Here is a 26576-nt window from a genome sequence, read left to right as displayed (position 1 = left end):
CAATACGAAGTGAAGCCTGCCAAGGCATCTGACCAGTAGTGGCCAGGAGTTGGCATGCACTGGCAAGCATGCGTGTGGTCTGACTTTATGTTTTGCATGGTTCGAGGCTAGTTGACTGTTCAAAATTATTTGAAATTAGGAAGACCCAACTGCTGTAGTACCGATAAGCAGGGTGTAAAAGTTTAATTCCTACGTGGGCAGCTGCGGCTGAACGTGAGCAGACGAGAGTCTGCTTCTTCTGGAAGTATGTAATTATTATTGAAATTCGAAAACAGATTTTCCCTTGCTTCAGCCTGTTTATTAAACTGCATCAATAATTAGGGTGGAGGCTTGGGCGAGTTGGTGGTGGTTCATAACGGCGATGTTTGCGTAGCACACGAAAGTAGGAAAGCAAGGACAGAGACGAGTAAAGAGCACTAACTTCCAACTGATCTTTATTTGCGGATGAGCATAATATATATGTGTGGCAAACAGGAAAACATATAGAAAAGGGGGAAGGGGATATTCAGAGCCAGAACATCATTGTTAAGTTGGATCACTTGACGGGCCACAATTGCCCTGCACTCGGCCAAGTAAACTCACTCAGGTCGTGACAGAGCAATGGAAGGGGTGCTTACGCAGCAGTCACCTAGATTGTAAATGTACTCCGCTTCCATCATTTCTCGGGTTAACCGCAAATAAAGATCAGTTGAAAGTTAGCACTCTTTACTCGGCACTGTTCTTCCTTTTCTACTTTTGTGCACTATGCAAACGCCGTCGTTATGCATCAATAAATGTACACAGTAACAGTAGGAAGAAGCGCACTGATCTAAAAACCCTTGTTGGTTGATGTCAGCTATTGGCCAGCACCAGCCACATATAGGAATCTGCTATATTATGAAATAAAGCATCCAGAAAAGAATAAGGAGCAGACTTCTGTTGAAAAGAGAGCGTTTGAGAAAGCGGTGACTTCGTGCACCACTTGCGAGCTCCATGTGCAGTGCACGACTGCAAAATTTGGCTGATGTGTTCACAGCAGCGTATGCTATCCACGGACTGTGTTTTTTTCACCAAGCCCTATTGGTGGTTCAGGATGGGTATTCACATAGTAGAGAAATCCTGGTTGTCGGTGCGGCGAGTATGCATCATGTGACAACAAAGCCACGATTTTGCCAGATGGTGTGCTGCTGCTGCGCATCCTCAGGGAAAGGGGACCTTCCAGAAAAGTGATCCCCACTTGGCAGGGTAGGGAGGGGAATTTCATGCTGGTGTCTGGGAACCTTGAACAAGTTGCTGCTACACAGAGCAGAAACTGCATTGCAATCGCTTTGTTGTTGTTGTGGTTGGCAGCCCTGTCACATTTGCGAACATTCCAGTACTCTGGCCAAATTAAATGACGACGGCACCTTTCCCCATTGGTCAAACAATTCCCATGCATTTGGGGTGTTAAATTTGAAGCATACAACAAGGTGAATTTTAATAAATTAAGAGTGGTGTCAAGAGTAGAAGCCGACAGAGTAGTCTGCTAACACTGAACTCCCTCCCCAGTTACCTTGCCTGTGAGCAAGGGACGTCTATGAGGAATTTTTCTCAGAGCCTGACGTCACTCACCTCCACCCATATGCCCTGAAAAAACATCCCTCATGTTAGCACCCCTTTGGGAACAACACAGAATTTAAAATGCTGCCCTAGGGGAACTGCGAACCCTAACAAGATCACATCTCAGGAAAATGGGGAGAATAATATGGCCAATATTATCGCAAATTAAAACGCTTGTTGATGAATTACTGCATTTCTAAATATGCTTCACCAGGTGCCTCAAAACATTATATACTGGCAAGGTTCCAAACAGACAATCAAAAAAGGGCAACATTTTAAAATATGCAATTACAGGCAACTGAAATATTTATTGCGACTACTCAAAAGGAACAGCTTCACTGGTAATTGGGTTGTGATTCTGCAAGGTCACACAAGTCTGCTTTTTGGTGTGGGGGTTTCACAGCAGAGTAACATAGGTCACCCCGATGACCACTCTTCTGGCCTGACAACAGCTAGTGCCTGGCGCCACTGGTGTGCCAGGGCCTCCTTCCCGCTCTGGCAGGGATCGCACAGTGGCTCACTTTTTCGTGTCATTTGCCACAGCGTGCGAATTGGTTTGCAATATTAGACATGTGTAAGCATGTTGTAAGCCAATGTACTTGGGCTGGGACTTTTGAAAAATTCATATCATCCCAAAATTTATCGCATGTGATCGTATCACCGAGATTCCAATGTGTTTTGAAATTATGCAGAATGTGGCTAGTAGAACTAAAAGTTAACAGATGTGAAGTATTGCGTGTGCCTTGTATCACTACATGTTCATCCGTATATCAATTAAATAACATCACCTTAGATTGCATAAACCATAATATAATTACCATACTTATTCAAATCTAAACCGATAGCTTTTTTTTCCAAGTAATCATACACCAAAATCTAGGTTCGGCTTAGATTAGAGGATATTAAAAAAAACGTGCCAGTTTTAATTGAAAATGATTAAAGTGGTGCATAGCTAGCGCCATCTAGAAAAGTCAGTATCGCAGCCACTATTAGCCGTGCCAGTAGCCAACTGAAGTACACGAGCGACGTCGCATTTTGAACCATGTTGTATCGGCATGTGGCGCGGCGTTAAGCCCGGGATACATGAAGCGAACTTTAATAGCGGACTTTCATGATGACACCGGTGGTTTGCTGGCATCGCTTACATTCAGCGAAAAACAGGCAAACGGCACCGTAGGCTAGCCGCGTATTTGTCAGTTTTGGCAGACTCTAGGAATGTGTTTTTGGATAAGAAAAAGAATATGAAATAGGCTTTTTATTGCATTATTTGTTGTTATAGACTAAACAGCTTGGAAAAATGTTTCTTAGAGGCACTTACAAACGATTGCGCACATTTAATTGAGCTGCAAGTATTTTAGCAGGCTGGCTTTGGACCGTCTGGCTATGTTGAGCGGTGGCACCACAAAGCGCAGGCATTGCAAAAGGTTTTGTGGTGCTCCAACAGCAACGTTTGCGTACTTTGTGCAAAATCATATTGTGGTTATTCATGTTTACTTGAGCTTCAGTTCCTGTTTGAAAGCTTCCTCCAACAATAAGCATGTAGTTTTTAAAAACACTTTGAGCGCAAAACAAACAGGGGCGAAGAAAAGGAGCAACACAAGGACGAGCGCTCGTCCTTGTGTTGCTCCTTTTCTTCGTCCCTGTTTGTTTTGTGCTTAAAGTGTTTTTAAAAATGAATCTGTTCCAACTAGGCCGACTCACAGTTATGCTTAAGCGTTTAGTAGTGAAGCCGAAGAGGACATAATTATTCATATTTGGCGTGAAATGGGCCTTTCAGCGGGTCTCCTGGGCCCACACAGATGCAAACAGCCAGAAGATAAGGCATGGTCGGCTTCTAACTATAATCTGTCATCGCTATTTTCCCTCAAGGTGCTCAAGCAGAAGGGACTTATTGTTGTAGTAGAGCAGGGGTGATTTCTGGCAGAAGCACAAAACCAAACCTTACGAGCAGGCATGCCAGCAACGAGGAACCGTTTCTTCCCCTATACCCAAACCGATGCGTGCCACCACACATACAAAAAAAGGCAATAATAACAAAAGCAGTACAATGCACACTCTAATTTGCGCCATGGAACCTTTGATCGGGTTGGTAACAAATTGCACCACATTTATAATTATTATCTCTTTCGTGAGCACCTCACTTAAGTTTGTAGACAAAAAATAAATTTACACAAATTTGTACTATTATTTTCATGCTCTCAAACATTCAATATTCGGCTGTAATATTCAACGGTGTCCCTTTCACGTGCAGAGAGCCGGAAAGGGCACAGCCAAACTAGTCCAAACGCCCGCATTCCATCACTTCAGTGGGGCTGCATGATGAATGCTCCGAGGGAAAAAGAAAAATACACAAAAACCATGGAGGAAGGAAAGTGTAGGAGGGGCCCCGGCCAGCACAGACATGTTAGAGAAAGTTTGGCAGAAGTCACATGCTGTATTTTGCAAAATACCATGGGACTGTGTGGGATTCTCGCCCGTGCTCTTGGGACAAAGGAACAACAACACAGTAGTGCAAACAATCACGAGGGCATTTATTCCACCTTTCATAGATCAATGCGAGCTAGCCAGGTTGCTATCCACAAAACATGCCGATGGGCGCAAGACAAATCTAGGAAGTCCGACTCACCCCGACTGGATAATGAGCAAATATGTTCGCCCCATGCTGGACACCCAACGCCTGGTCGTTCGCGCGTACGGTCACGCAAACGGTGGCGCGTTCGAATGAGGCCTGATGAGACGGCCTCGCAGAAGCATGGATCGGCGCACGCGCGGAATGTTTGCGCCGCTTGCAGAGCCCGAGTCAAAGAGGAAGAGCCTTCTCCTTTCCGCGCCCAAGTAACCCCGCCGTTAGGTTGCGTTAGCAGCGCAACACTCGCGCCATCTCTCGTACTGTACTTCAACCATACCGACTGTCGCGGGCACCAGACCACGCAGCGAAGCCGGATTACAGGAGGCGGGAGCTATGCGGGAAAACAACATATCAGGGGACACATGAGAGTCTCGCATCCCCACAACTGGTACCCCAAACATCAACGTTGCCATAGCAACCACGCTCCTGAAGCTGTCACTGCTGCTTTCAGCCTCTGAAAAGTGAGATAAGTTTCTTTGGCCCGCGTCTTTCTCGCAGCACATTATGTTCGCGACACAAGCTGACTTTGGAGTGTAGTGTGCAAGCTTGAGAGTTGTGTTTTGGGTCTGTGTGTGGTGTCAACCGGGAACAGAGGCACTCAAGCAATCACAGCGTGAGTCTACACCGTCTTCTTCAGTGTGCCACGCAAAAACACAGGAGCGCGACTCCTTCACTAAAACTGTTACAGAAGTTTCGTAGGCTCTGTGCTGATGCGCATTGGCAGCACAGTCTTCCAGCGGCTCGTAGCAATACAAGTTCAAAGCTCACGCCTATCTGCTCCGGTGAGCTGATTGGAGGAACAAACGGAGATGAGACACCAACAAGGCTGCATTTCCGGCTTCAAAAACGTGACGTCAGGGCCTCTCCTATTGTTTCTTTCCTCCATGACAAAAGCTAGTTTCTCACTATAACACCTAGAGGGAAATCTGGTGCCACCGTCTATGGGAGTTTCTTAAGGGGCGCTGTGCCATCATTGGAATGATGATATATGTGTCTGCGAGGCTTGTGTTGGCTGGTGTTGTAATTGGCTTCGTCTAAAACGTGGATATGGCTACACAAATAACACATTCTTAAAATAAGATCTTCATAAAAGCTTTTCATTCAACCATATTGCATCTTCCAATGAAATTTACTCACCTACAATGCCTACATTGCGTAACGTCCCGGGTTTGTCTCTTTGCCAATGATGTCGTAATTTACCGCACAATTTCCTCTTATACGATCACCAATGCTTGCAATCTGACCTTGATGCAATTACCTTATGGTGCTCCAAATGGCTAATGTCGCTTAATATCTCTAAAACCAAGTTAATGACATTTAACGGCTGAAAGTCTCTAATTGCAAACACTTACTTCATTAATAACAGCAAGATTGAGTCTTCCACTTCCTACAAATATCTTGGCCTTCATTTCCATTCTGACCTAACGTGGCATCACCATATTAATTTAACCCTGGCAGCAGCTAACTGCACTCTTGGAATACTTAAACGAACCCTCAAGCAAGCGCCACTACTCGTACGAAAACAGGCATATATCACGATCATTCGGCCGAAAATTGAATATGCTGCAGCAATTTGGGATCGCCATTAGGTATACCTAGCTTATAACCTTGAAGCCCTGCAGAACCATGCTGCTCGATTTATTTTTTCAGATTATTCAACATTCACCAGCATTACATCATTAAAGAAACGTGCTGATTTGCAATCCTTAAGCCTTTGTCGCAAACACTCTCGCTTATCACTATTACATCGAATTTTCCACCACTTCTCACTTCGTGATGATTTTTTTCAGTCACTGCCGATTATCTTTCCTCGCCGCGATCACCCTAACAAAATGAAACTCATTTTGTGTCGGTCGTCAACTTTCGCTCAATCCTTCCTACCATGCACTGTCATCCATTGGAACGATTTACCCTCATACATAGCCATGGGAACTGACATAGCCAAATTTAAGGAAATCATTTGCACTACTGTGACGTGTTGTTAAAAATGTTTTTTCTTATTAAGTGTGTTTTCTTGATATTTTTTATGCTTTGCGAGTTCTTGCTTGCTCCTCACGTTTTTATGTACGTTGTTTTTTGGTTCAATTTCACATATGATAACTACAGTGCCTTGTTGAGCGGAAAAAAATTCTTGTAAATGTTTTTCTTTTTATGCATGCTGTACCTGAATGTACACTTGTGTTGTGTCTTGTAGACCCCCCCCTATGTAATACCCTCCTTCGAGGACCTTTAGGGGTATTGTAAATAAATAAATAAATAACCAAGCGAAGGAAAGCAAGAACAAACAACAAATTGTTCCAAAGCGAGCGCGAATTTTCATCGTCTGACCTCCACCTTTAGCAGCTCACTGATACTTTATATGTTTCATATAATTGTACATGCAATAACAAGTTTTCATAATTAAACAAAACATGTTTTTGTGTAATAATAAAGCTAAAACAGCTTTTTACGTGCTGTTTTAGTAGAGAACGAATCATTGTGACAGACGGAATGGTGCTTGCCAGCAGGTGTCCTGGCTCTCCAAAAACGATGCCAATCTGAAGTCACAATATAGTGGCATCCCCATGCCTATCACAGCGCTGCAGCACCAGATTTCCCTCTAGTTAACTCTATGACAAAAACCAACCAGCTGCCCAGAAGTCGGAGGGAGATCAAATCGTCACGACACCTAGTGAGCCCGCAAGGCGCTCCCACCACTTCCGACGACAATTTTCACCGGGCAGAGTTTTTGGATTGGACTGGATAGCCGGTGGGAGTGAAATTTTTTTACACCAATGGGCAAGCATTCGCTGCCAGGCAAATTTAGTCACTTGGATGCCGGTTCTCCGCTCCATGTATCCTGGGCTTTATCGTAATGGCACCAAACAGGCAATGACACTGCAGTATCGCTTTCACTCGTAAAGTTGTGTAGCCACAGTGCATTGTCAAACTTTCAAGCTGGGTGGGACTTCAGCATCGATGAGAAAAACGTTCATCACTGGAGGGGGCAATGGGAGGCGCTTTTTGCATTTGCCTCAATGAGGAGATGACAGCGATAAGGAAGATAAGCACGCGATAACAGAGACTGAGATTGCACCGCATTTCGATGCATACAAGCCGTGCAGCACTGTCTGCGCATGCGTGGGCGTGCAGACGCAAGCTTGCACGCGTCCGCAAGCGTACGAGGCTAGCAGTGATGATGACATAGAGTGAGCTCAGCATGTTCATACTAAATAAATGCTGTTTTCATTTTGTGAATGCTGCCCTCACTTTTTTGTTTGGCCTGCATTCGAGGTAAGTTTTTAAATTTTTTTCTGGCTTCGGACACTCGGGGGTTGGCTTAGAATTGGAATCAGCCTAGATTCGAGTAAGTACGGTAGTTTGATGCTCATATTACAAGCAATATGACTTGGGCTTTCCCTACTGGCTATGTGATTGGTTACTTGGTTACTTGTGTTGTGGTTCTTCGCCTGCTACTTGAAGTTTAAAATTGTTTTATAACACACTGATATGCTCTAACCTAGAATATGCGTCAGCAGTGTAGGACTTGTGTCAGGATAATATTATTACTTCCCTTGGGCATATTCAGAATAGTGCCATTTGCTTCATATTCTTTAACTATAATCAAAGTGCAAGGAGAACAGCTGTGAGAACTTGTCACTTTACCATCGTTAACACTTTTATTCAGATATCCTGTTTAACTTTGTTCTGTAAGTTGTATGATCACCCTGTGCCTACTTGAATTAATTTCGTGACCACATTATATGTCCCAATGTATTGACCATCAGCATGAGGTAAGAATTCAGTCATGTCATATAAAAACTTTTCAGTCTTTTCTTTTCTTTGCACATCCCATGAAAGGTACCATTAATGCTCCCCAAAAGTTTTTGCCATTAATGATAGTCACACTTCACAAGGCGCTAGGCAACATTGTACAGTAAAACCTTGTTAGTTTGGCCCCCATTAATTTGGAAAATTGAATAATTCGGACTCGTCTTTTGATCCTGGCAGCCATATGCATTATTTAATGGTATCAAAATCCTGTTAATTCGAACGTATTTGGAAGCACACTGGTTAACTCGAACAACCTTCGAAGTGCGGTGAGTGCGAGAGCATCGTAAAAGTGTGATGCAAAAGAGCAAAAGTTGCGTTAATAGTTGCGTAAGTTGCAAAAGTTGCATGAAGTTGCCTAAACAAAGCGGCGGAGTCTACATCACTGTAGTCGTCAGTAAAAACTGTTTTGAGAATGACAGGGACAAACCCGTCATGCCTATTTGGGCCTTTATAGCATTTGTTCTTGCATTTATTGCAGCACATGACAGTGCATTGGCCACGTGCCTTCAGAACTGCGTGGTCGGCACCCATTATCGCATCAATAGCAACCATGGTTTCGTCCGTAATGGTTGCAGTAAACAGTAGTTTCATTCTGACCCAGTGCAATTCACGCGCCATATTTCCATTTTGTTAATGCCGGAGACATGCGAGAGCTGCACCACCTTTGCCCGCGCTTGTGCGCATGTGTGAGTTGGGAGAGAGAAATCTAGGGACTGCACCTAGGTACTATGTGGAGGAGCACGCACTTTGCTCCGTTTGTTCCTAGCCAAAGGCAAAGCACACTACGTGAGAACCGGCACTTAGCTTCCGTTCAAACGGTATCACAGTGGCTGATTGCGAGTCTGTGACGGGGAATCATACAAAACAATAAATTCGCAGTAACATGTCATTATTCTTTGGTCTGCGGCCGCTAAAGCAACACCTACCTGAGTCCCCATCCCCGCTTTTCACTCCCCTTGACCCTCTGTGTCAGGCCTGGTAGTGAAGCATAGGTAAAGAACAGCTACTACAAAAGTAAAAGGTGAAAATGATATAACAAGACAGATTTAAGAAAGGTGGTGGGGGGGGGTGACGTTTTAAGACGCATTCGAACTGACCCCCCAATGACAAGCGCTGTGCTGTGATCGCTATGCCACAAAAGAGGAATGGAGGGAGAGCTTATTCCGTAGTATTTATCCGCAGTCGCATAGTGCAGCTCAGATAGGGACAAACGAGCAAGCGCAAGTATGCATCTGTAGTACCTAGGTGCAGTCCCCACATTTTTCTCTCACAACTCGCGCATGCACGCCAGGAAAATGCGGCATATCTCTCTCGTGTCTGCACCGTTGACAAAACAGAAACATGCATGTCAGACACGGCGGAAGCTGTAGAGTATAAAAAAGCAATTCTACAGTGGCCCGCCTGCTGGCATGAAACCCACTGGGTACATTGCGATGCTGTTGCCAACCAGCTCATTGGCGAAAGAATAATCAGGATATGCGCACAGTAGTAAAAAGCCTGTCTCTGATGAAGATGTGGCTCTTGTGCCGCGGCCACACAGCGAAAGAAGTTGCGAGGTCTTTGATGTTGCAAGTGCTAATATGTCATGAGATGACGAGAAATGCCGCTTCTGCACTTTTTTGTACAACATAGAAACGGAATTTGCTAATTCATGCAGCAAATAAAAGTGTTTTTATGTAGCATTTTGTTTATTGCTTTCATGATACCTTCTGTAATTCGATGTTCAGATAACTGTCTTTTTTTTTTTCAGTCTCGTGAAATATGAATCAATGAATTTTTCCTGTACAGGTGTTTCTTTCATAACCTCTGCATTTCTTGTTACTTAATCATTGTTTGTATTGTTCAATCGTACATAGTAATGATAATTACTGCCTCTGAAACACTTAAGCTAGCATTGCTTGAGTAGCAGCTACTCGTCATTGTCTCTCGCCCCACTTTAGTATCATGTCCTTATTTTGTAACCGCTGTCCTCTTTGATGCCTCTGGCCCTGTTCGTGAGCTACTAAACAGAGGCATGTGGCAATGGAATGTTGAGTGCAACACCAGTTTTGCGGTGCATGCAGATGCCCGAGTGGGCTCCACAGTGACCACCATCACGGCCAATGACGTGGACACGCACCCAATGCTGCGCTACTCCCTGGCTGAGCCACGTGGAGCCTTTGTGGTGGACCACTTCTCGGGCCGCCTGCTGCTGGCCGAAGCGCTCGACTATGAGCAGCAGCGCGAGTACCAGCTGCGACTGCACGTCTCCGACACGGCTCATGTGGCCGAGACCCTGGTCACTATACGCGTCCTGGACACCAACGATAATGCCCCTCGCTTTCTACAGCCCTCTTACAGTGTGAGTTTAAATTGCAAGTCCTTTCTTCACCTGGTGATAATGTAGGGTGGAGCTCTGCTCAGGCCAATAGCTAAGCACAGAAAGAAGTAGCATTAAGACATCGACCCACCGTGGTTACTTAGTGGCTATGGTGTTGGGATGCTAAACATATGGTTGTGGGATTGAATCCCAGCGACGGCGGCCACATTTCACTGGGGGCAAAATGCGAAAACACCCGTGTACTTAGATTTAGTTGCACACTAAAAAACCCCAGGTGGCCCAAATTTTCGTTGTCCCCCACTACGGCACACCTCATAATAGCATCGTGGTTTTGGCATGTCAAAACCCATAATTTAATTTTTAATTTAACTAAAACATTGCATCATTCTATCTCTGCTCCCAATTCACAGCTTCTGCTAGTAGCACGTTCACGTGCCATTAAAACAAGCTGCTAAAGTAAATGACAGCTTTGCTAGTTACCAGACAAGTCTCCGTTCAAGGTTCCAACTGTTAATATTTAAATACGGTCAACTGCCATTAACACGACAGTGAAGGGTTCAGTGGAATAGATTGAATTATCTAGGAAATCAAATTGAAGGGAGGGGCATAAAAACATTCAGACACACCACTTCTTTATTTTCGGAGTATGTACCTGCGTTTAACATGCACCCAAATCTAAGGCACGTTTGATTTTATACCACTACAAATGAGGCACGCCTTCAATTCTGGTAATCAGAAATAAAATGAAGTCTCAGTCTACTTAGAAATTTAAAATTTATTAGCATTTAATGTCCATTATCATATATCTCAGACAACCTTTATTGGTGTGTATGAGTGAAAACACGTCGCACTTCTTGCAGTGCATTTTAATACGTCACATTTCTCAAACCACTGCATTACAATCACACAAGGAATGGTGATCCAGGCTTAGACAGTTCCTCCTGCAATGCCCCTCGCAAGTCTCTGGGATGCTGGACACTAGCAATTATGGTGCTGACAGCTTAGCATGTGAAGCGGCACATTGTCATCGCTGCCATCCTATGCCGACTTGTTCTGCTGCCATATCTCATGGTGACAATGACAGAGATGCTGCCTCTGGTGGTAGGCCTTGCTAACACCGTGAATTTGGTTTCAGTTCTGTATGTGATTGTAATGCGCAGGCAACTTTAGGACCAGTTTTCTTGTAAACAAAGGCACGTTGAAATCTCGCACATATATAATCACTCGTTGCGAGTTGGTGTTTCCCCGTTGAAATCTGCCAAAAGGAGGCTGTGTTTTTGGACGGATGTAGCATGTCTCCACCAAGACTCGGCACCCATTGGATATGAGTACACGGCCCCCAATGCACTTGACCATTGGATTCAGTCACCTTAGTGGTGACTAGTCAAGTTATCCAGCAAGGAGGAACTTCAGGATCTAATTATCAAAAATTTTGGCCCAAAGTGATACACAGCATGGCTAAATTCAGAGCGCGAACTACTGGGACACAAGCTAAGGAACAAAAGGCAGGACGCGATGCTACTTGCAACTGAAAGTTTATTCGGAAGGTTAGAGATAATATAAACCTGACATGTCCTATGTCATCACGCGTCATCAAACGGCGTAAAAAATTGGAAGAAACAAAAATGACTATTTATCAATGTGAGCTCGCCAAAAAAAAGTTTTTTTCCAAATACGACTACGAAATACAAATACGGAAATTTTTTTGTCGAACTAAAATTGATAGTCTTTTTTTTTTCCCCAGTTTTTTTATGCCGTTTGATGACGCGAGATGGCATAAGACATGTCGGGTTTATATAATCTCTAACCTTCTGAATTAACTTTCAGTTATCAGTAGCACCGGGTTCTGTCTTTTCTTATTCCTTAGCTTGTGCCCCAGTATATCACACTCTGAATTTAGCCGTGCTTCCAACCAACTCGCCCATTTTTTACTTGTGATGTACAGGCATGTTGCGATTGAATTTATAGAAAAATTAAATTACCCAGAGTCAAAATAATGTAAGTCTACTGTATTACTGTTCCTACAAGGCACATGAAAGGCAGGAAAACTCTGAGTCCCCCTGACTTGTTGGAGGATCTAAATTATCGTGTGCTTTCGCCACAAGGTTAATGCGCAGATTTTAATGTACACCGCACTTGCATAAAAGCATGCTCAAAATGAGTTCATGAATTACAGAGCATTATTGGGAATCCTAGAAGCAACCTTGATGGCACTTTGCACCAAAATCGCACTTAGTGTTTACACTACAGTATGCATTTCAGAAGTGTGGTCTTGCTCAAGATGTGTTGGTGGAATCGCGCTTCAACATGCAAGGCTGACTGTTTATTTTTTATTTATTTTTCTATAGGTGCTAATTTCTGAGTCGGCTGCGCTTGGGTCATCTGTAGTCACTGTCAGCGCCACTGATTTCGACTCTGGTGACAACGCCCGTATCCACTACAGCTTGACTGGCTTTTCAGATGGCTTTTATATTGATAAACAGACTGGTAAGTGTGGCTTTGAAACATAGGCAGGTCTAGAAATGAAACTAGTAAACTGTGATTTCTAACATATTGCAACAGGCATAGTTGTCAAACATGGTCCACCATTTGTATGATCGACAAAATAAAAGCTGTAGCATATAACAGGTAATTTTGCAGAGACCCAACGCAATGAAATGCTTTGAAACCTATATTCTTGCATGAGGCACCAGTACTGCCTTATTGGCTTTAAGTATTGTTATTCAGTCCGTTATGCACATTTGAAGGATCACTGGCGTGTTGGCCAAACTGCATTGCTGCACTTTCTAATCTGCCAGCATCCTCGTTTGCCCAGCAGCCACATGCACACAGGAACGACGGTAGCCACGAGAGGGGCTCCTTTCATGAGAGTCCGTTGTGCACGTGCCACTTGATGCTGTGGAAGAATGTCTGACACTGTCGGGGGGTCTATTTTTGCTGGCGTGCAAAACAAGTCTTACACTACTTACGACTTTGTCAAACTAACATCACCGATAGACCCAGCCAGCAACAGAGCACATTGGACACAAACACAGGTATTTATATATAGAAGAGGAAGCTTCAGGGATAAGAAAACTGGAAATTATTTATTCTGCAGGAAAGATAATTGTGGAGGTGCAGAGCTCTGTCATTCCTTGGTAGCATCCAGCAAACAGTGACACTGAAACAGTACCTCGTGATCTTTCCATTGATTCTGACCGCACTTACTTTAATCACGCAAATGAACATGCCGACTTAAATGCAGGCATGAGAGGCTGCAGCAACATTGTTTGGCCACCACTCCTGTGATGTCTAGGCTCTTAAGCTTGCAACATTTTCAGGGGTGACCGCATAGGAAGTTACTTTGCGATTTATAGGTGAAATAGTGTTCGAACGCTGACAATTGTTGATGTTTTGATACGAATCTCGTACTACATATACCTGAAAAGAGAAACAGTGCACAGCATTCGTGTTGTATCTGAAGACATCCTGTAGTGACTGCAGAAAGTTTAGTTTGTGCATGATGGTTATAATATCTAAACACACACATATTTCAGGTAAGCAGGCTCTTTTTCAAACCTGAAGGGGATGATGAAAATTTCTTTAAAATTGGGCAGCCCGTAGGAAATGTATCTAGGGGAAAATAAATTTTTAAAATTTTAATCTGGCTATGTGTCCTGCACGTTCAGCTGTACCCTCAACATGAGCAGAGTTGTGTGTGTGTGTGACAGGCACAGTGTACACCAACCGAAGCCTCGAGTGGGACCTGACCCAGCCAGTGATGCAGCTGCTGGTTCGAGCAACTGACAGCGGTCACCCAGCAAAGTCGAGTGTCATTCCACTCCGCATCCACCTGGCGGACATTAACCAGAGTGCACCCAAGTTTCTAGAGACTGTCTACAGGTTGGTTCTCGTTAATGCTTTAAACAGAAGGGGGGCATCATCACGGCACAGGTCACTTAGTTTCTTTCACTTTCATCATTATGATTGAATTACTAGGCTAAATACTTCGGGGCAAACAGCGCAAAGAACACAGACAGTGGTAAAGGTGCGCAGAAAACTACAGGTTGCGCTGCCATCCAGATGTTTACATATCTTTGTGAACATTATAAGAACAGTGACACACCATTATCATCTCTTCATTTTTGGGGTTCGAAATCATGCCTCATCAAACTCAGAAGAAGCTTGCAGGCTGAAAACGAGTGCTCAATGCCAACAGAGGTGAATGGGGTGTTTTCGTATCCTGATATGCTTGATGGCTTTGCGCACTCTGGGATTCATGAGTGCTCACCTGTAAGAACTTGAGAAATTACTTTGAACAGAAAATACCTATTTCTTGTATAAAGCAGACTGCAGGCCTTTGCACAAACTTTCGACAGGATCAGGTTATATAGTGCAGAGGGAAAAGACGGAGTGCCAACTGCTAGCAGATGCTTGTTTTTCTAGAGCACAATTTTATACGCTTGCACAGAGCCACACAGGTTCTGCCACACACATGGGATGCATTAAACGTTTATTATGGCAAGGTAGCTGGACTCGCCAGACTCAAGGATCAGTCTGGACGAGTCTACTGGTAAGTGATTTGCTGACTTATAGTCGCTTATTCCATTTATGCCACAGCGAATGCATTTTAGTAGGGGGCAAACTGAAAAAAAAAAAGATTATAGTAATTAAGTCAACTTCCTTTAATTCAACCTTGGCAAAACCAGTGAAGTTGGTCACATTATCTGGTGAGTCGAATTAAACAAGAGGCAGAAAAATGACCGAAAGACACCGCTAATTCATCAGAAGCGTTTGTCCTGATTATAAAACGCCTCCAAATCGAATGTGCACCCTTTTTTTATCGATTTAAAGTGGAGGACTAACATAGAGGAAGTACTTTCGATTCTGGAAATAAATAAGAAAAAGACGAAACCAGTGAACTTTAACATCGTAGATTAGAAACCTAGTTCCAATAGTCATCACTCTCGGACAGCATATTATGGCCTTTTATTAAAAGTCGCAACATTTCATCGTTTGTACGGTCCACCGTGCTTTTGATAGACTGCATTTATTTTAAATAGTGTGTGAATACTCGAATATCACCAAATTGAATTGTATAGTGAATGTTCAAATAATTTGATGCACAAATCGAATACCTACTATTCAACTTTTTTGATATTCAATATATTTGATGTGGAGACCCAGGCAGTGGCACATGTCACGTGTGCCATGGAGCCCCCCGTGCTTGATTCCACCCAAGCAAGTGTTTCACTTTGTTTTTCGCGCAAAAGTATCACTGAGCACACCGCGGTTGAGCCAGCCCAGCTGATGCAGTAGCAGATTTTGTCATTGCAAGCGCTCCCCAACATCCGCCAATATGGGATCGCACACACACAGCCCCTAGGCACCACAATTTACAGAATGGCACTGCCTCTGCCGGCATAAGGTTCGTCTGGGTCAGCAAGGCTGATCGAAATGATAATGCGACGTGGACAGAGGGGACAGAAAAGATTTCTGTGCATATATCATAAGGTGTGAAAGCACGTGCAAAGATTGGGCCATTTAGCCGCTGATAGGTACACAGATGATGCTGAATATGCTCGAACGAGCTTAACACCGCTTGAACAGCCATCAATATACCAGTACGCGTGATCTTGGGACTGATAACGAGGGTGTCTACCAACCGGGAAAATCGGGACTTCTCAGGGATTTTGAGTAGTCTGAAAAAACTCAGGGAATTTGTGCCTCTATCAAGAAAAATTAGCTGTAATTTTATTGAAAGGGTTGAAAGTCGCGGTAATGCTGGCTCGAGTAACAGAAAGAAATCGTAATGCGTCGTCTTTGACGTCCTGTCGTTGACTGGAGGAGTTGCCAATGTGCAGTCAAAGACCGACTGTCCGGATTCCCGATAATTTGGATGGCTTCACAGCACCGCCACATACCCCATAGAGTCAGTGTATCAGAACGTCTGAAATTTCGGACGCAAGAACTCTTCGCATTCCAATTTTCTGGTCGTTTTGCTGTGACCGCAGGTCTAAAATGGCATTAATCAAAGCCACCACTGCTGCCATTTTGATTACATCACCGCCTCAAGCCGGCGCTCTTGCACACAGATCCGCTGGCAGCCGTAGCCACCACTGCGGCAACGCTAGGCCTAGCTGCTTCGACGTTCGCTTTGAAGCTTCTTGCCGTTGGCTGCCGTGTTTCCTATTAAAAGAATTTGCTGCTGTCAGCAATGGCACGGACTCCGCATTTGCATTCCTCGCGTTTGGCTTAGAAGCTTGGAAAGCACAATGTGTTGCATAATGCCGATTCCTGAAAGTCAGCTTCGCCTCCGTACAGAAATGTTGCTTGGTGAAGCAACACAAAAGTATTGCAGTGAAGCATAACAAGCGTGGGAAGGTGCTATTGCCATGGGAACAGTATGTATTCCTTAATTATACACGTGTGCACCCAGTATTTCCTGTCACAGTACGAGCACCAATATGCCTAATACGTGTACCGACAGGCCTTCAAAGCGTTTTCGAATGTGCTTGTGGCGGATTCAGCCCTTAAGGGAAGTAAATGACATGCATTTATTTTTTCCAACTGGCCGATTTTTCTGACGTTTTCGCGGCCCCTAGGGAGTTGGAAAAATCGGACGTGGACTGTGCAACTGACCAAGAAGATGCTTCAAATAGTCCGTGGGGCGAACAAGTGGCGAAAGAAGGACAAGAAAATAAAGGACCTATGCATTGCGGAATGAACGGGAAAGGAAGCGTGTTGCCGCCGTTTTGAGCTCAAAAAATGAAGTGTTGACTGATGCCGAGATGCAGGTGTCGCTCATCCAAACCAAAATAAACTCCTTAAAGCAGTGAAACACAACGCTAAGATGTGTGCACGCTGAGAGTATGTCAGGAAAGTTGAGGTTGACTTACGAGCTGTTGAGAGAGAATCTCAATTGTGACAAAGTTCGGGCCTCATACCACTGAGCTTGCTATCAGTTGATAGAAATAGCTCATATTCGAAAATATTTGCTTTTGTATGTATCTCCTTTTTTATTCGTATTTGAGAATGGCTGACTTGATCTCAAATTTTTTTTTTAAGACATTTTATTTGTTGTGCATTTTACTAACCCCTCCCTTCTATTTTCTTTTTGAATAGCATAAACACTACTCCTTAGTATTCAAATTGGATTAAGTCGTTTTTTTTTTTTTTTCATATGCTTTTACTAGAGAGTGACAACATCGGGCGATATGGTTTCAGCTTGTCTCAAAATTAAACATAATTCTGCATCACTCAGGGAATTTTGCAAAGGCACTCAGGGAAAACCTGGAAAACTCAGGGAATTCAGAAATGTCTACTTGGTAGACACCCTGGATAACTGATGAGTGTCATGTGTAAGAGGCATGCGGCGCAGAAAGGAAGAAGAGGACGATGTGCATGTATCAGTCCAAACGGCACAAGCCCTCAAGGCGCGTGACCCGAGCTGGGATTATCAATGTGGTTCTGGGCCAAGAAGGTTGTAGCGTCAGCATCGCACTGGCGATGGGAGCCATGAAGGTTCAGTCAAGTACGTGACACTGGTGGCCCAGGGTGTGGCCGTCGACCTCGGCGACGTTCGAGCGAGGCTATTTGGCCTGCTGCAGCCTCTCAAGGCAGTGCTGGGCACTCCAGGAAGGATCCCCCTTCAGAGGCAGACCAGCATGTATGATAATCCCCGGGGCATCTCGTCGGCACTTGAAGAAGTAGCGGCGAAACCCGGAATTAAGCCTAATTGGTGAAGCCGGATTGCACGTCACCGACGGAGTTAGGGACACCGGAGATGAACGAGTTGAGTGGCCAACACCAAGGCAGCAACATACGGAGTCAGCGAGAACACCAACTATGATGAAGATCCGACACGCTTCGGACTCGGAAGATACGTGCAACAACAAAAGTCATTAAGAACGGTCCTTTCTAGTAGCGTCATAGCCATAGGCTAGGGTGGCCCGACTCTCGCGTAGCAAACGCCAAGGACTAACGTAGCCGGTAATAAGGACATGTTTAGTGATTATTAAGTAGGTTGCATAAGCGTTAGTATTTCTTCATTGTGTTTTAGTTTGAGTTTGGGGTTGAGTGTGATTAAAATCTGTTTGCAGTGCTACTCTGCGTCTCCCAACCCCATCTCTTGTAACATATGCACGCCCCCGAGATCGGTGACACACGACAGTGCACCACCCATACAAACATATCAGCAGCAAGCATTCTGTGATGGCTAGTGGCGCGTCACCACATCGGCCAGTGGCGAAGTTTCACCACAGCCACACTGCCTAGGTCATTAGGTCTAATCGGCACTGCTTTATCAGGCATCCATGACTAAAGTTATGGTTTTGTGCCAAATAGACGTGTCATGTCACTGATCGCCTGGCTGCAAATATTTGCAGGGATGGCAGATGGACAATGTGGGGAGATGCCGTGCATGGATTAGCTGTGGTCTTTCTGATTTCATAACCTTTGACGGGTGGCAAGTGACACTGAACTCAACAATTAAAGGCGCCTGCTCTTTACCGTAAACGCCGACTGCGGTCGACCGACACAGCACTAGCAATGGCTGTGTGCAGACTGCTCATTGAATCATTTAATGCGCGGTTCACACTTTCATCTGTTGCGCATATGGGCCTTACGATAAACCACCTGCCATAAAATGGGAAAGCCCTTCTGTATTTCGGAGAAAAACTGGAAGGTAAAACTTTCTATACAATAAATGTTTGCGTAAAACACACGTCCACTATTAAAATGAGAACATCATTGATATTTAGTACAACATCACTAATTCTTTAGCTTCAGAGGAAACGTATCACTTGATTCTATTCAACATTCTATTGTAAAATATATTTCTCGGACCTTCGTACACTAGAACTGAGCTGTAATCAATGCTGGCATACTAATTTTGAGTGCCCTTAAATAAAGTAGACTACACTGTACATCATGATTCCTAGGCAGACATGGGCACCCTCACAAGGGCCTTCCTCACCCTCATATGCCCTCACTCTCACATTGTGAGGGTGAGGTGAGGGTAAGAGAGGGTGCGGTGACACTGTGAGGTTAATTGAGGAAAAGGTGATTAATATGGTTGAAGTACAGAAAAGTCACTCAAATTGTATGACTGGTGAGTTTGAAGTTTAAAGTTTTGAAGTGCACTGGCAGGAAGTCTTTTTTCTGCAGATGTAGTCCATTTTTGATTGGCTAAGGTCATCAATGGCTGTCGATGTTGTGCACACATGTCCATTTCATCCCGCATACTCATGTCATCGCATTTGCACGTTGTGGATGCGTGGAGAGTTGGTGCCCGTGCTGCTTCTCGCACTCACGAGAAGGTATTTGAGGGGTGAGGAGGACCTTCCCCTCACGAAAGGTATAAAAGAAACGCACCATGGGAGATCCTCACTCTCTGGCACACGACCCTAAACCTGTCAGCTAGGAATACCTGCTGCAGCCCATGAGTGACCTTGTTTGCTTGACTATCCCACGCAATGAGGCGGGGCTATTTATTACTTATTACAGAGTGTTCTTTATTGCTTGTAGCAATTGTGGGGTTCTCACCCGTGCTCTTGAGACAAAGGAACGACAACACAGCACTGCAAACAATCACAAGGGCATTTATTGCACCTTTCATAGACTAATGCCTGCTAGCCAAGTTGCTATCCACAAAACATGCCGATGGGCGCACCACAAATCACGGAAATACGACTCACTGCGACCAAATAATGAGCGAATATGTTCGCCCCATGCTAGACACCAACGCCCGGTCATTCGCGCGTATGGTCATGTGAACGGTGGCCCGGCCCGTTCGAACGATCGTGTTTGTCCATTCTGGGGAAGGCCTCGTGAGACGGTCTCGCAGAAGCATGGATCGTCGCATACGCAAAACGTCCACGCTGCTTGCCAACCCCGAGCCAAAGAGGAAGAGCCTTCTCCTTTTTGCGCCCAAGTAACCCCGCCGTTAGGTGGCGTTAGCAGAGCAACACTCGCGCCATCTTTCGCACTACCCTTCAAGCATACCGACCGCTACAGTAAAGCCACATGGCGAAGCCGGATTACAGGAGACGGGAGCTATGCGACCAAACAACATATCAGGGGACACAGGAGAGTCACGAACACTTACACAGACAAAAGCAAATCACAGAGCATGATCGCATGCTGGAACACAGTAGAAAATGACAAAGCTCCGAGCTCTGTGTGCATGACTACACAATGCGGGAACAAGCAGGCGAAACTGTAGTACATATGTCTTGTTGCCGTACGAAGAAAAACAAAGACATACAGACATTCGGTTTATAGGTTCTATTATTTCTCTAAACTTTAATTCGTCTATTGAAGGAACAGATCAGACAAATAACTGCTGTTGCCTTCAGTAATTCTGAAAGTCATGGGCCAATATGAGCGACGTCACAGCACTGCCATGTACGTAAGCGCGACCTGGTGAAGGGCCCTTTAAGAGCTAGACTGCCATGGCCACTACCCCGTTTCAGAAAGAGCCTGCTCCTAAGCTAGGATCTGTCCATCCATGATGATAGATCAAGAGGGAGGGACTTTGGGCCAGTTGGTCCGACATGTTTAAAGAGAAAAAGAATCTTGACTTCAGACGAGACGTAAGGAGTGGACAGGACGAGCGGTAACTAGCGACTGAGGTTTATTACCATGAAGCACATAGCAGCAAAAGGTCGTATCTGTGCACAGCGTGCCTTGACATGCTGAAGAACAAGATGAAACAAATGTGGCAGAAAGCACCCTAGATGACTATGGAAAGTGCCAAGGGGCAAAAAGCAACTACAACAGGCTAATCAAAAACCGGGTTTGAACTGTAACTTTTTTTTTTCATGTATTCTATATTAATTGCTTCTATTTGTCAATGATATATGTACCCCCCCCCCTCCCCACTGTAATGCCAAACTGGCGCTGTGGGTACTGTGATAAATAAATAAATAAATAAATACACACACACACACAGGTGCTGTGTGTGTTTGTGTGTCTTCTTCGTGCATGTTCGTGTTTCCTTAACATTTCGAGTAATGCCCATTGTGCTTTCAGGTGTGTGATGGTTGGTATAAATGGTGCAGAAATTGTTGGCCTCAGCAGTGCCTGGCCTCAGCAATGATTGTTGAGCTTGTGCAGTGAAAATCTAGTGCAACTTCCAGACTGGGGTCTAGGCTTGAAGCATCTGCACTTTTTATTTATTTATTTAGAAAGACCACAGGCCTACAGTAAAGCATAGCGTGAGGGGGGCATATGGTACAGTTTATTACAAGGTGCGATCGGCTAAAAGATATTGATGCATAAACATAAAAAGAAACAGTGGCACAAAATGATGAAATTTACATATGTACTGAAAGATGTCAAAAACAAAGAAAAAAAAGGAAAAGGAATGAACAGATAAGCATTGCATAAAAACAGCAAGAAGTATACATAAAAGCAGCAAGGCCCTTTGCGTTGAGACGTTATACACAGCGTAACGTTAAAAAAAAGAAAACATATGGCATAACATGTGGCAATACATTGAAAACATAAATGTAATGGGATTGATAAGTACCCATGTACTAACTCAACCCTACACACAGTATGGAGAAAAATTTTTGACCAAATTACTGCGAAAGGCATCATGATTTCTGAGTGACCTGCCGTGGTTGCTCAGTGGCTGTGGTGTTAGGCTGCTGAGCACGAGGCCGCGGGATCGAATCCCGGCTACGGCGGTCGCATTTCGATGGCGGCGAAATGCGAAAACACCCGTGTACTTAGATTTAGGTGCACGTTAAAGAACCCCAGGTGGTCGAAATTTCCGGAGTCCTCAACTACGGCGTGCCTTAAAATCAGAAAGTGGTTTTGGCACGTAAAACCCCATAATTTAATTTTTAATGATTTCTGAGTGAAGCAATGCTATCCGGAAGGCTGTCCCAGAGACTGATAGCACGAGGTAGCGGTGAAAAGTTAGATATTTGTGTCGCTCCGTATACGCGGACATCGCTGAAATTATTGTGCAATCTGCACGATGTGAAGATGTGGTGTTTCAAGCATAGTAGGGATAATCCGTCAGACTGAATGAACTTATGGAATAATGACAGCAATGCTATATCACGGCGAGTACTCAGCGACTGCAACAATAATTCGGCTTTGATCTGCACGGTGATAGACTGGGCACTGTAATTATGAGTAATGAAACGACTTGCCCTATTCTGAATGATTTTTAGCGCTTCAATTAGGTAATGCCGGTATGGAGACCGAATGGGAGATGCGCACTCAAGCTGGGGTCGCACGAATGTTAAGTAGGCCATTTTATGCAAGGCAGATGGAACACAAGAGGCAATGGATGGCAGCCGGTAGAAACTGCTGCTTCTACCCGGCATTGGCATAGATAGCGTTTTTATCAGCTGTTTACCAAATTTAGAAGCAGTGCTGCATGCTGAAGAAAGCTTTGTAGCAAGAACCTCAGTCTCGCCATAACTTGGTATTTGCAGAGCCAGCATACCAGAGAACACACTTCCGGGTTCGACACTCCTGCGAGTGTCGGCTAGTGACCAAGACGGGCGTGTGGAGTACCGGCTCCTGGACACGGCCAGTGGGCGGTTCGTGCTCAGCCGTGGGTCCCTGGTGCTGGCACGGCCGCTGGAGCCACGTGCACGATATGCACTGCGTGTTCTGGCCACAGACCTGGGCCGGCCACCACGCAACGCCACTGCACAGCTGCTTATAAACGTCGAGGGTCATGGGCCACCAGCATTTGCGCAAGCCCGTTTTGAGGCGTCCGTCTCGGAGGCTGCACCACTCGGCCACACACTGCTGCATCTGGGTCCTTCAGTGCCAGGCCTCCGCTATGCCATCAGCTCTGGAAACCGGCTTGGGTGCTTCCGAATTGACGAAGCTGGCGACCTGGTTGTGGCCGCAACGTTGGACTATGATGTGGTTACCCAGCAACGACTTGTGGTGCGCGCCACAGACAACAATGGTCGGGCAGCATTGACTAGCGTGCTGGTACGCTTGCAGGACGAGAACGACAATGCACCCCAGTTTCCGTTGGCCGAGTACGTTGCCTCGGTTGAAGAAGGCGCGCCCCTGGGCAGCCCACTTCTTGTGGCACGAGCCATTGATGGCGATAGGGGCCCATTCGGCAGGCTCAACTACTCGCTCATTGAAGGCGCCCAGCTGGTCAGCGTGGACAGCTCTACAGGTGCCCTGACCTCGGCCACCGTGTTTGACTACGAGACACAGCCACACTTCCAGCTCACAGTGCGTGCCACCGATGCAGGTGGACGTTGGGCAACGGCCCGTGTTCACGTACACATTCTCAGTCGAGACGAGTTCGTGCCGGTGTTTGACCAGGAAGAGTACAGGTTTGCTGTGCCTTTAGGTGCCCCCATAGGGCATGTGGTCGGGCGTGTTCATGCAACCGACCGTGATCGTGGACCTGACGGCCGTGTGCTGTACCATATTCACGGTGGCAGCATCCACTTCCGTGTGAACGCATCTTCAGGCACACTATCCGTTCGTGCCCCATGGCCTGGTGGCAGCCGCCTTCAAGTGGTGGCCAGCTCGGGTCGACGTGGCTCCTTGGTGGCCACCACTGGAGTAACCCTGGAGGAGGCACCAGCAGCACCTGCAGCTGCTTCAGCGTCGCGTGGCCTGCCAGCCTGGGCATTGACCTTGCTGTTACTTGCATTGACAGCAGTGGCTGGGCTTGCAGCTGCTGTGGCGCTTCTGCGGGGCCGACTACAGACCAAGCGGCCTGCCGAGCCTAGCTTGGACACGTCATTTGACACAGTTGACTTGCGGCGGGACCCATTTCCAGCCTTCTACGAGCGGCCTGATGATGCAGCAGTTGCCATGCACACTTCCGAGGTGTCTGAGCAGTCAAGTGGACGTGGCTCGGCTGAAGATGAAGACGAGGAGATTCGCATGATCAATGAAGGGCTGCGGCCACAAGGTGACAGTGGTTCTGACATGTCGGTGCGCAACACCCATGAATACTTGGCCCGACTGGGCATTGACCCTGCAGCACCAATTGACTCGTGGGCAAAGGCGCCCAGTGCTCCTGCTGATGATGAAGACTTGTCAAGTTTGCTCTATGCAAAGCTGGATGAACCAACCGAGAGCCTGGGTGAGCCATCAATGACAGGCTCATTAAGCTCCATTGTGCATAGTGAAGAGGAGCTGGCTGGCTCATACAATTGGGACTACCTGCTTGACTGGGGCCCGCAGTACCAGCCACTGGCGCATGTCTTTGCTGAAATTGCCAGGCTCAAGGATGATGTGCGGGCCGGTGGTGCCCCACCACGGTCCCCTGTTGGAGGTGCAGTCGATGACAGTTACGCTGCCGCCCTGTCGCCCTCTTTCTCCCCTGCACTGCTGCCGCTGGCCTCCAGGTCGCCTTCACCACTGCCCTGTTTGCGTCGTACACCGCCAGACTGACTTGTGCCATGCTCTGTAAAAAGCTACTTATTCTTAAATACTGATTCCACTGGCTGCATACATTCCGACTTACTGCAACAGGCAACAGAGGGAAATAGCGATGTGTAATGTTCTGCCTCTGCAAACCATGTAAAACTTAATGCATCCTTCTGTTTGCCAGGTTGTGAGCATATCATTTTGTGTATATGCATTTCACTACATATCCATCACCATATACTGGAGCAGTGCACTGGCACCTGCACTCAGTTAACGTTAGCTACATGATACAGACCTCGGAGGTCCTATCATATAGGACACGTCATACAATGAATATAAAACAAAAGTAGATGGGTACACCTGTCTGACCTCACTGCTAATTTTTACGACAGCCATGCTGTTCCAAATTGAGGTATCTAAGTGGTGGATCAAATTCAGCACAGTCATTGCAACATGTCTTTCTATATCAACCACTCCTGCATCTACTGCCAGCTTTTGCAGCTACGAATTCCACTGTGCTGTGTCTGTGCAAGTGTGTACGCTGGATTTGTAGCGCTTCACAGATTGAGGAGAGCTAGTCTTGCCTCACAAAAGGACTGCAGTCAATACTAACTGATGAAATGTAGTTTACCTACTGCATTGACAGATTGACAACCGTAAAATGCGCACAACCCAAGCATTGGCTGCAACTGAGGGTCCGTACAGGGCTTGTTCCTAAACAATCCATTTTAATTATTGCATGTAGACTGTACATTATAAGCTATGTGCTCAAGAACACACCTCCCTTCCAAAGTCACACAATTGTGGTGAAAACACTCGTATATCATCCAAGCCATTGCCTCATTAACTTATGCTTTTCATTATGTGTGTTCTGTGCAGAATATAGTTGCCCAAGCACGTATTGCAAATGATATGACAAGTGAGCGCAGGGTGCACTGAAAGAGAGCTACATACTGTGTAACAATACGCTGACATTTAGCAATGCCTCTGCCTCCAGCCTCCGTTCTGTATTTTTGAAAGTTCAGTGTGTTCACGATGATGTATGTTTATGTAGTGTCATATTTTCTGAACATGAGGTTTTGAAATTTGCCTTTGTAAGTATGCTAATGTTTCTGCAAATAATGCAGTATTCAAATATGCTGGCTCCATTTGAGCCACCTAACCATGGTGCCCAACAGGATCCTCCTTATCGATCCCTACCCTCGAGCACAGATCAACCTCGTATAGCTCTTCAGTGTTGCCTTTACTTACTGCAAACATCTTGTTATTGGCAAGCTCTGTAAATTCATGCTAAATTTTTTTAATTAATACACATTGACATTGTGCTAAATAACTATGCCATTGCAATATAAAACTGGCACCACTTTGTACAAATTGTAAACATTGGGACCCAGCAAAAATAAGATAATTTGCAATGTCAGTTTTAATCTATACTACTGAATTTTAAGAAACTGCCTTTGGCTGATAGCACAATTCTAATCCTTGAACTGCATTGCTCACTTGCACAATAAATAGAAATGATTGACTAACAAAATTTTACAAAGTTTTTGACTAATTTATGAATTGTACCCAGTGAGATTGCAAGACAATGAATTCTGAGGATGGCACGACTTCCAAGGCATGCACTACAAAAATTGCAGTAGAAAATGCATTATTGTACAACTTACTTTCCCTTAGGGGGAAGTTTTAGATTTAGCGCACCTGAAAAACTCTGGGTGCGTGAAGGTCCATTGGGGTACCCTAAGTGCACATCTTCTTGGTGTTCTTTTGTATACCTCCTTGAATCTTTCTGTAAACCCAGAGGCTTGCATCCCCAAGCTTTGAGTGCACAAAATCACAAAACGCTATTTTATGCATTGAATCGCATATATAATGAAC

The 26576-nt window shown here is 45.3% G+C and overlaps 1 protein-coding gene across 2 annotated transcripts in view; it reads left to right on the top strand.

Annotated features, from left to right (window-relative positions):
* The window catches only part of ds (dachsous cadherin-related 1), a 210053-nt gene extending 183862 nt beyond the window's left edge, over positions 1–26191 (top strand). For both annotated transcript variants that reach the window (XM_075688004.1, XM_075688005.1), the window contains exons 22-25: positions 10084–10361; positions 12689–12827; positions 14051–14222; positions 22775–26191. In XM_075688004.1, coding sequence (XP_075544119.1) covers positions 10084–10361; positions 12689–12827; positions 14051–14222; positions 22775–24722 — 2537 coding nt within the window. In that variant the 3' untranslated portion in view covers positions 24723–26191. The remainder of the gene's footprint in view (positions 1–10083; positions 10362–12688; positions 12828–14050; positions 14223–22774) is intronic.
* Positions 26192–26576: the final 385 nt, after the last annotated feature.

This window comes from Dermacentor variabilis, chromosome 4 (genome assembly GCF_050947875.1).
Source record: "Dermacentor variabilis isolate Ectoservices chromosome 4, ASM5094787v1, whole genome shotgun sequence".
NCBI lineage: Eukaryota > Metazoa > Arthropoda > Arachnida > Ixodida > Ixodidae > Dermacentor > Dermacentor variabilis.
The sequence above is the reverse complement of the archived record's forward strand: the minus strand, read 5'-3'. Positions and strand labels throughout refer to the sequence as shown.